The sequence below is a fragment of the Thunnus thynnus genome, chromosome 11 (assembly GCF_963924715.1).
Source record: "Thunnus thynnus chromosome 11, fThuThy2.1, whole genome shotgun sequence".
Classification (NCBI taxonomy): domain Eukaryota; kingdom Metazoa; phylum Chordata; class Actinopteri; order Scombriformes; family Scombridae; genus Thunnus; species Thunnus thynnus.
This window is the reverse complement of record NC_089527.1, coordinates 21,569,545-21,581,229: the sequence shown is the minus strand read 5'-3', so window position 1 is coordinate 21,581,229 and position 11,685 is coordinate 21,569,545. Positions and strand designations below refer to the sequence as shown.

Sequence of the window (11,685 nt, the reverse complement as noted above, 5' to 3'; positions counted from 1 at the left end):
TTGTGAGCTGTGCTTTAACACTGTGGCAGGGACTGCTTGGTGATGTTTTAAGACTCAGCATACTAACACTCCTAGCAGAAGAGAGGAGGAGAGGGAAGGAGAGATGAGGCTGGGGGATTAGCTACACTGGCCTTTCTCCAGCCTCATCCCAGGCACAATCTGGATAGTGTAGCTGTATCTTTATTCTTGTGAACGCACCAGTCCAACAGGAATGAGAGGTGACTGGGCATCGGCACTGGAGGCTGCTAAGATTCCATGTTAGCAAGGATTTAACTTCATTCCCAGTTCTTCAAAGGCATCACTACACATTTTTTCCCCCCACTTTCCTGTTGGATCCAGCAGCAGACATATCCCTTTCATCAGGAGGTGCTTTTCTCTGACAGCACAGATTAGTGAGAGGCAAATACATTTAGAAATGCCAGGCTCATTTCCCTTGCTCACACACTGAGCCTTTACCAAACTTTGCATTAATAAATGGTTCATTCAAGCTCTCCTATCTGTTGTGCCATTAAAGGTGCAGTGTTTAGAATTTAGTGGCATCTAATAGAACAGACTTAGCAGAAATGAAATATATTATTCATAAGTATGTTTTATTTAGTGTATAATCACCTGAAACTAAGAGTTGTTGTGTTTTCGTTACCTTAGAATGAGCCTTTTTTATCTACGGAGGGAGCGAGTCCTCATCCATGGAGCTCGCCATGTTGCACTGCCATGTTTCTACAGTAGCCCAGAACGGACAAACCAAACACTGGCTCTAGAGGGGGCCTTTTGCATTTTTTGCAAATTTTGCAGGTACCATAGGTTCTCCTACACACTTGGAAGGGGGGAGGGGAGGGGTATTCAGTTTGTTGTAACTGCAATCTCATTGCTAGATGCCACTAAATCTTACACACTGGTCCTTTAAATTCAGCATATTAAAATTTTATGTGAGCTCACATCACATGAGGAATACTGAATTCAAATGATACCAACAGCTCTGTGCAGGTGCAGGACAGGCACTTCAAACCGGTTTGATCTCTGTTTTTAAGTCAGTAGACTTTAATGTAAAGAGAGAGAGGACTAGGAGGTGGGGATGGATAGAGAGACTGAGAAAGAGTAAGGCGCTGTTGGTCCAGCTCAGGTTGGTGTTGACAGTAGGTGTGCTTGGTGACAAAAAACCCTTTGGGCTTGGCCTCATCTCTCTCTGCTGGAGTGTGGAGCCTCAGTCTCTCAGCCCTGGAGTTCCTGCAGATCCTGCCTTCTGCTGTTTACACTCAGGCTAAAGCTGATGTTACAGGGGCCCACTCCTTCCATCTGGAGGAAGCAGGCCCACAGGTTCGTTGCTGATGAAGACGCTCCTTGAATGAAACATCTCTTAGAAATGTGACACGTATCTCTGTATTGACAGATCTCTTTTCTTTGCTTTGCTGAATCTTTTTTCTTAAAGGGGGCATATTATGCTTTTTCTGGTATTCTGTTATTTATATACTTTTATAATGTTGAATATCTGTAATAAACATGGTCAAAATTCCAAAACTTGAGGTTAACATATGTAGAAATGCTCCCTGTAAGTCAAAAGCTCAGGACTCAACCTGCTCTGGATGGTTCCTTTGTAATGTTTTTTTCTACCTTGTTGATGTGTCTGATGCTCATCAGACATGCCCATAAACAGCCATCTGTTCCATAGCCTTGGTTGCCAAGGTTGCTGCTATGGTTTTTCCATGTGTTGTCGGTGTTGTCCACACATATTTTGGATTGGAATTCGGGTCGAACATGTACAGATTTGAGAAGCTGACATTTCGAGTAAAGAAGAAGAAAAAGTAGTGAAATCCTACTACTGTAGTTTGTTTCATGGTTTGTTGATGCAACCTCCGCATCTGGCGAATATCTGCCATAGACTGTATATTAAGATGGACGACATGACAGGTCCCCAAAAGTGAAGCCAAAATATCTTGATTGCCCCCCAGTGGCTGGTTGTAGTATTGGTCATAAATCCTGCCCCCTCTGTGTTGTGCCAACCTAAAAAATCAAAGTGCATGTCAAAAATGGTTTCTGTCATTTTAGGTAGTTCTTATCATCTTGATTTATATTCAAGGGCTCATTTTTCTGATATGTTTATTTTTAATTAGTTATTTGATGGTATAAAAAGGGGATGTGATGTCATGATTGACAGTTGTGTTTGATAGCTGCCCTCAAAACTCTGTCAGACATGGCAGACGAGCTGAGAGACCGCAGCAGTTTCTGATGGAAGACGCCGATGTATGTTTTCATTTGTGATACACTCCCAGCTGTAGCTGCTAGTTACCGACTGGTTTTGGCTGGTCTACTTCCATCGTGGCTCCTAGGTTCACTCGGCTCTCGGTGGCAGGACAGCTGTCGGTCAAGTTGAGGGGGTGTGTCCCACGGGCTGTCATCCCGTTGCCCGACTCTACTGTGCAGACTCTGGTTGCAAATGAAATCACACAAGCAAGATGGCAGCTCCTGGAAATTTTATATATTGGAGACGCATTGTCCATCTTCATATACAGTCTATGACATCTGCCGAGGGGCAGCTTCAGAGAGCTGGTCAATCAGAACAGAGTGGGCTCATCGGGAGGGGGACCTTAAAGAGACAGGAGCTAAAACGGCCTATTTCAGACAGAGGCTGAATTGAGGGGCTGCATAAAGGACCAGTATACAATAAATAAGGAGGATTTTGAACTGTAAGACATGCAATGATATTCCAGTAGAGCCCCAGATCAAAGACATAGACCAGTAAATGAAAAACAGTCTTGCAACTCTTCATCAATTCTTTATAAGCATCATAAATTATATTTTAAAGATAATTTAACCATACAAATCTTGCAGCAAAAAGCATCTTACTTGCTGCTCAAAGAGGCAAAGCCTTTTTAAACTAATATGCTCTTAGAACTGGAGTAAGTGTTAAACCCACTATTTAACACACTAATTATCATTTCTAAAGCTCCCTGGTCTTTTCTCAGAGAGAGCAATCATCTCCCACGAATAAGACTGTGTAAAGACTGTGAGCATCAGGATACAGTCTCAGGCCATCAGTGATGTAACATCAGGGTAAGAGAGGATGAAGACAAACATACTCCAACGCACAAAAACATTTAATCATGCAATGATCAACAATAATTTGCGTATATAACTGTTAATTTTTTTTCTAAAAGTGGCATCATGTGATATTCTCAACAAGAATGTTTTAAACATTACAGATTGCACAATAAAAAAAACCCAGCTGTGTGCAATTAGAGGGTATAAAGAGGGGATAAACAAACTGTTTTAAGTTACGAGTCAAACAATACTACTAATACACATAACAATGTAAAACCACTGAGATGGGTAGATTTTATTCCAACACAAACAAGCCTCCTCTACTATGTACTGTATTTGTATTCCATATGTTTCCTTGCCAGGGTAAAAGCTGCCTTTCCTGACAGGCATATTTCCTTTGAAGCTGGAGGCAGGGTAAACGCAGAGATCCAGATTGCTCGATGGGAATATACACCAGTGATCCAAGACCATGGGTATGGGAAAAGGCATTGTCCTTGGGATAGTGAGCTGTGTTGATAAGCCGCTGAGGGATTCCTGGAATGGAAATGGGGCGAGTCAATCGATCAGGAGAGTAAAACCCGGAGGCGGAGCAGGGGTGGTGCTGGGTGGGGTGGGAGGTTGAACAGCATGATGGTATCTCCATCATTGGACTAATCCTCCTTGATCCCAGTGGCCAATTGAACACTCTGAACACTGTGAATGTGTTTCATAATTCACCCTCAACACACCTGCAAGGACCTGTGAATACATGAATACTTCATGGCATCATTGCTGGCTTCTTTGCAAACCATGCTATAGTGTTTCAGATTTGTAAATGATTTTTTTTTCACCTTCCTGCAGCCATTGGTTTCCACTCATTTCTGTATGGCTGAAAATCAATTGTCTCTTGAGACTTTCTTTGGTTGTGTAATCCATCACAGTAAACATCAGGTATGAATTTATGTTTTTCAGAGGTGTATTCCAATTATGAGGCATCGCAGTATAGACTACTCAATTGAAACAGCAACAATAACGGGAAATATTAAAGCAGACTTGATGATTTAATATATTTTGATATTATAAGTCAGGTATGGATAAGGAGTGATTGACTCATTCCTTGTACATATTATGGTATAAGTCAAGCAAATTTCAAGACTCTTTTAATTGATTTTCATACCACACAGGGATGAACAGAAACCAATGGCTCCCTGGAACATAAAAAAAAAAACAAAAACAAAAAACATCAAAGAACCTAAAACTATATAGCATCCTTTGGAAATTTTTCATAGTAGTATACAGGAGTATACATGATATAAGTTGTAAAGGCTAAAAGTTGTGAAAACAATGCTCCTTTAAGATAAAATAATTTATGAAATAATAATTTTACAGGTCCTATAATTTCACACTAATTACCTGGAAATTTTGCAGGTATTTAACAGTTAACTTTTAGGACATTTTACAGAGAGGGTGGTGCAATTTGTTACAAAATTATAAGTAAAAAATAGAAAAAAAGTGTTAAGTCGGTTTAGTTGGTAAGAAAACACTCATATTTGGGTTTTTATGTAGTTGTTATTATGCAAGTTAACAACTCCATATAAACCCAAATATAATGACGTAACTACTAAACTTAGCCAACTTAGCCAACCAAATTAACACTTTTTTTCAGTTTTCTTTTATAATTTGTACCAAATTGCACCACCCTCTCTGTAAAATGTCCTAAAAATCAACTATTAAATACCTGCACACTTCCAGGAACTTAGTATAAAATTAAGGGAACTGTAAAAAAAAGCGTCACCTCATAATTATATTGTTATTACATATGCTACTACCTGTTATCTTGTGACAGAAGTTCCATACTTTTGTGATGATGAAGACTGTGAGATGCCATTGAAAGCCAGTTGGTTGACCTTGAGTTAGTACTATTTTGTCAAACTACCACTCCAAAGGCTCAGAGTGAATTTTCATGCTCAAATAATATTTAAATTTGTTGGCATAAAATCAGAGCATTAGAGTAACCACGTATGAGAAGATAAACAAAAACAGCCATGTATGTGCTCCTATATGTGCACACATGTAGATACAAACATATTTTTCCACACACAAACACTGTCACTAAACTACATTTGTTTTTGAGTGGGGATAATATATTAAGCTAAATTCACACTTCTATCATCAGTTTGTAACATCTACTCAGGACAGCAAGCCAGGGCTGAGGGTGTCGTCTTCTCTGACCAATCAGAGAGGTTGAGCCCGTCTCTTTTTTTCCCCCTCTGACGTCAGGCAGATGAAAGCACAGAAGGAGAGTGAGATTGAGAGACAGAGGAAGACAGGCTGATGGTGAGATAGAGCTTAAGGAAGAGTTATATCAGGGGAGTCGCACAGGGTCAGCTGAGTGGAAGAAGAAGGGAGAGAAGGAAGGGGAGAGAAAGTGGCAGCAGGAAAGGGAAAAGAAATGCTGATAGATCATTGAGGACGTGGAAGGCAAAACTAAAAAAACAAAGGAGTTGCACAAAAAAAACAAATATAGAGCAGGAGAGAATGAGAATAAAGAGTGCATGCATCCTAAAGCCAGACATAGTGACAGACTCATGAAAAGAGGTCAATTTCCATGCTGACACAGTGTGTAGGAGGTGTGAAGGTTGTATATTTGACACAAGTTGGCAAGTGGCCATGTGCACAGTTGGATGATGTCACCTGTCTTTTTTCCCTCTCACCCCATTCTGACTGTCAGTAGGTGCAGTCTAGCAACCACCTGTCTTCTCCTCTCTGTCTCCCTCCATCAGGAATGCTGACGGCTGGGGAAACACAATGTACTGATGATGTGGTGAACATCCGGGGGCAAAAAGTTCTTGACAAAAACTTTTAATGCTAATGTAATATTGGCTTTTAAAGGGGAACTCCACCGGTTTTACACATCAAAGTCTGTCGGTAGGTTGTGAGGAGTACGACTGCATATGTGAAAAAAAAGTTGCATAAAGCCTTTTGTGGCTCTAGAGGGAGCTGCATAAAGTCTGATAAATTGCCTGTACAGTCAAGGGAATCAAGTCAAGTTGCATTGTGGGTAATGCTGGTACTAGGTTTTGACAAAAAAAAATAGCATTGAATAAAAAAAGATAATGGTTCAGCTGCATTGATTTTAAAAAAAACTGCCCATTATGAGTCTGACAATGTTACAGGAGCAAAATGCCAAAGAAACAACATTCTCAGCATCAGTATAAGCTTCTTGTATGACTCATAAAAAACAACACAGCATGTGGTTACTTTTTATAGTTAGAATCTGATCAGGATCAGAAAGACATAAAAAGCATCAAAGTGAGGAGTAAAAGGGCACTGAACCTTGCACTTAGTTATTTTGGATATGTTTCGAAATCATTTATAAATAGATTGTTGAGCTGATTGTTGACTTAATCTGAATGATACGTGTACTTTCAAGTACCTTTGACAACCCAGACAGGACAATGGTGTAAAGATAGATATAAAAAGGGTTTTGATATTGAATGACGCACTTATATCTGCTTTTGATTTCCTAGAAATTTCAACTGAAAAAGTAGATAAGGCCCTCCACTGTGCAAATTACCTTTGATTTAGCAAGAGCTCTCAGTGCAATGAGATAATACAATCAATTCTACACATGTATGTACAGTTGTTTCAGAAAGGACACACACACACACACACATTCCCCAGCATGGATCGTGGATGAGTCATGTCTGCCAGCCCTTACTGTTACTGTGATGGCTCCAGATTTAAGGGCCAGCAATCTGCATTCATCGCACAGACATATTCTCATTCTTCCTCTCTCTCTCCCCTGTGCCTGGCTCTGTCTCACTCACACTACTTCTCTCTCCTTCACACACACGCAAACACACAGGTACGAAAGTATTGGGGGTGGTGTGACACTCTCTGCTGTGCCAGACACACACTCCATATGTTGTTGATTGGCCACTTCTCAGGTGCTGACATAAGTCAGGCTTTCAGTTCAAACCAGTCGAATTGCAGAACTGGAAATGGTCCCTTTATCCATATGTCTACCAACAGAGCAGGAGGAGGCTGGCACACACACACACACGACAAAGTTCGGGTCAAAGACAGAGCATGAAACTAAGCAATGGCAGTTAAAGGCAGACTAGACAATCTCAGTCGAAGTAGGACATCTATCCCCGCAAGGCATAATCACAGCGTCCTGCAGTGATATAACGTGAGAACAGTGAGTGATGAATGATGAGCATTCAAGCACCCCTAGCAACAGTACAACAGATGTTTGCCATAACACCATCCGCGGTGTCAATTCCAGTCCTACAAAAAAGTCCAGGCCCCTGCATGGTAAACTTTCAGTTTCCATTATGATCAGAGGAATGGGAGTTCAGATTCAGCAAGCAAATTGAATCTCCTTTCGTGAGCACCAGCTGACATTTTGTGATAAATCAGAAATTCTGTTAGTGACAAAACTTGTTCGCTCCACTCAGGACCACATGACAGAAGTGGCTTACAATAGTGACTTTGTCCTTGAAAAGCAATTTAACAGTTAACAGTTTTTGTCAGGTGTTAAGTTCAGCCAACATCTTCTAGTTTGAATAACTCTGGAGTACACTCAACAGAAGTTACAATACCATCAACAACACAGCAAGAGGGAATAAAGAGCAATTTTCTTCTATTTGAGGGCAGTTTCACAAAGTGAACCTCTGTGACAGGAAACTAAAGTGTAGCTTCCACACAGGCAACTAGGACAGCAGTCTTGAGCTATTCACGGTGCTGAAATTCATCGCTGTTGTCCCACAGAAATATTTCACACAATATATAATGTGTGCATTTACTTGCCTGCATTATTCAATATGTTGTCGCATTATTTTCTCTTTTGGCAGAAGGACGCTGGCTGCACTAAAACTAATTGGATTGGTGTTAGATGAGCACCCCCTCAACAACAAATTGTAGAAGCTGCCTCCCACTCTGCCTTAAACAGAAATTAATCAGGTAATCATCTCTTGTCTTATCCCCAATATACAGCCCATTAACATTAAGCAACACTCTCTTGTCTCTTTGGTAGCACTTCAAGCCATATACACTGACAATAGTAGGTTTAAGGATGAGGATAAATACTGTAATTTCCTTTCAGCCCCTAAGAGCGCGCGCGCACACACACACACACACACACACACACACACACACACACACATAGAGACAGAGAGAAGAATATTGCATATAGGAACATGCATGTTTAAACCCACTGACCAAACACAACTGATAAGATGGGACCTATTTGCAGGGAACAGGAACATGATATTGTTGCTTGTGCTTGTTCAGCTGCTTTCCACCTGTTCAAACCTGCTCATATTTCTCCAGTGTTTTCAAAGCCTTAAACCTGGGTAAGACAAACGTGCTGTTATATCAGAATGTATGAAATTGACCCAATCAGTGAATCTTAATGACTATATGGAAACAGTGAGTGTGATGTCTTAACTGCATTGTTGTGCTTGTGAATGGACTCCCGTCTATCCTGCACCAAAAGCAAGGTGTCGCCAAAAGTGTGTGTTTGCCAAGACAATATTTGGGCACTATTACTCATGAACAGCAGAGTGGAAAGCCAAAACACCCTTAACCACCTTTATGTGTGCCTGTGCTCTCCCCCCTCCCTCTCTCTCTCTCTCTCCTTCTCTCTCTCTGCCTCCCTGTGTATGGGTGTGTGTTTGTGTTTGTGTGTGTGTGTGTGTGTGTGTGTGTGTGTGAGTGTGTGTGTGTGTGCATATAGCTAGGTAATAAGCTGCTCCACCACTGCGCAACGATGGAGCTATCGCAACGATGGAGATGACGCAAACAGACCCAGCTCTCCGAAAAAGTGTTTCAAGACGAACATGGCGGCAACTTAACCGAGGTCCAAGATGACAATGGCCAACGGGAGAAAGGATTCTAGGCTTTCAGCCCAGGTACGGGACAGAGAAACCAGCCAGCGTGCATCGAAAGGGCTCGTTGCTTTCCTTTAAGTGAATCTGCAAACCGAACGGCGGCAGACGCGCAGCATCAGTATCGAGAGGCTCGCAACAGCTGGTCTCCCTGCGCCCCTGACGAAAGAACAAACCCGGGAGGGACGGGAGAGGGGGGCATGCGGTCAAAGAGGACGCCGTTTCCCCCCGGTGAGCCATGGAGAACCGGGATGCGGCAGCGCAAAGCTTAATCTGTGCGGGCGGGCTAATTGGATCGGAATAGCACCGATTGCTGCGGGCGCGATAGAGGAGCGCCCTGGACCGGCGGAGGCACGGCACCCCACCGTTACAGAAGAGAACCAACCGGAGCCCATCTCCCCCTAAGTCAATGAGTATTGTGGCAGAGCAGTCCCCGCGGTGGAGTCGGCCAGGGCAGCACTTTCCTAAAATATGACCAGGGGTGCTTGGATGCGTCGGCAGCATGATGAAGGCTTAAAATACTGGTTTGCACCCCGAGAGAACGAGAAGCCATTTACCGAGTCGGAGCGGGCCCAGAGATGGCGACTGTCGCTGGCCTCTCTGTTGTTCATCACCGTCCTGCTCTCTGATCACTTGTGGTTCTGCGCCGAGGCGAAACTGACGCGAACCCGAGACAAGCGATCGGACGAGGGGCTTGCAATTACAGACATGGGCGAGCACCAAAACTCCCTCCACCGACACCATATCCCAACATCACCTGACCCCTACCGTCTCGCCAGAGAGCAAGATGTTATTTTTATAGGGAATTCTACCAAACCTCTGTGGCGAATGGACACCTGTCACCCCGACAGTCTGTTCAAAGACTGCTTTACTTTCACGGACGCGGAGACCGTGTGCCTGGGCCTCTCCGATGGAGGGGAAAAGGGGACACAGTTGGCGTACGTGAATTTGAGCGATTTGTACCTTTCTTTTTGTAATTCCTACTCACTTTTGGATTTGTTTAACGGGTTTACGAGTCCAGACGATTTGAATTGCACCCTGGATATGGACATGGGAGTGGATCTGCTGGGATGCAGCAAGTGCGTCCGGGCTTACCAGCTTCTTGACCAGGAGGCGGAGATGAACTACCGGGAGTTTGAGCTGCTGGTTCAGAAATACGAGACGGATGCATACTCGGTTAGGACGTGCATGGAGGAATGCAAGGTAGGACTAGGGGGCCGAGTGCGCGCGCGCACACACACACACACACAAAAGTGCATTTAAGGGGATGGGTTCACAGTCGTCATGGCAACCGTTGGGCATATCTGTCCGTATATTAGTATTTATTTATTTTTTTAGAGTTAAGGCTACCAACTGCATCATTTGGCCTGTCAAGGTTTTCACAAACATACACATGAAAATGGTTCGAGGGGACCAGGCGACAAGTCAACAGGGACTCTTGCAGTCCTTCATCCTTCTTTGTCTCTCTTTTTTTCCTGTTTTTCTTTCTGTGGCTCTCCAAGTCTAATCTTTTTAATATGGACTACTCTGTGAACTGTGACTGTGGAGCTGACGTTTGACATTTGGACTAAGGGCCAGGCTTGTACCACAGCTCTGTGAGATGAGGGGAGAGAGGGCTGTTGAGTGGTGCTCATTTCAATATCGTTAATAGCATGCAAGTGACCTAATCCAGGCTTTGCAATGTCCCCAATTTGGTGGTTCCAATAACATGGCAGCATCAGAGCATATATCTCAGGGTCTGGAGTACATGTTGTGCATGTCAACAGCATACAACCCCAGCAGACGAAGGTCTACTTCATTCAACACTTAGTCTTGTTTTACCTTGGAATCAAGGCCCACTCAGCTGTGTTAAACAATGAAAACTTACCTGTAAACAACAACACGGTGGAGACACATTGATTGAATCACACACATTGAATTGAATTCATTTGATGTGCACTGGACTGTTGCAGAAGGCCTGTCTCCCCCTCAGCTGTGCATCCTCCTGTGCTCGCTGTCCATGGTGCTGAAAGAAGGCTCCACGAAAGGCTTGTTTATTTAGCTGTGTAATTATTAAGTTATAGCCACTGTGTTCATTAGAATGGCAGGGAAGCATGGTTGTTTAGTTGACTTTATTTGCACACAGACCATGGCCAACTTCATGTCTTGGTTTATGCATAGGTGTGGAGAAACTGATTTGTCAAATCAGGTGGGTTCATTAGCTCTTGTTTGTCTGACACACTTGAGAGATGGAAAATATATAATACAGTGGTCATCCAAGAATGAGTGAGAATCACCGAAAGTATGGTTAGAGCTTCTCAGGAATGTGAATACATGGCCTGAAAAGGACAGTAGTGATTTATGATGTTAGTCTGGCTTGTACTCTATCTGGTATGCATTATTATGCTGCACAAACTTACCTGTAGCTGTACTTGTGCTCGGTGGATAAACTTTTCACTTGTGTTGTTACATGTTGATGTGTTTGATAAACTGTAGCTTGATCAATTGTCTCATTTTGAACATGAAAGTTTTTGAGGAATTGTTATGACTGTTGTTATTCAATGTGTCCAAAGCTGAGGGAGCTGCATCATCACCACAACAGTACCATAACATGGGTCAGGGAATCCATCATAATGATCAAACAACCCAAACTCTTTTCTATAAAAATGGATGTTGTCCATCAATCCATGTGTTTGTGAGGAAGGATATCAATGGAAGGATATACTGAGGATAAACATTCACAATGGGATCACATGCTTTTTTTATGTTTGTTTATTGAGAGTCAGACCTTATTGTT

General features: G+C 42.7%; 1 protein-coding gene across 1 annotated transcript in view; it reads left to right on the top strand.

The window, feature by feature from the left end:
• The first annotated feature begins 4,506 nt into the window (after positions 1–4,506).
• LOC137192817 (NALCN channel auxiliary factor 1) overlaps positions 4,507–11,685 on the top strand; it is a 102,410-nt gene continuing 95,231 nt past the window's right edge. The window contains exon 1 of the mRNA XM_067603772.1: positions 4,507–10,112. Coding sequence (XP_067459873.1) covers positions 9,381–10,112 — 732 coding nt within the window. The 5' untranslated portion in view covers positions 4,507–9,380. The remainder of the gene's footprint in view (positions 10,113–11,685) is intronic.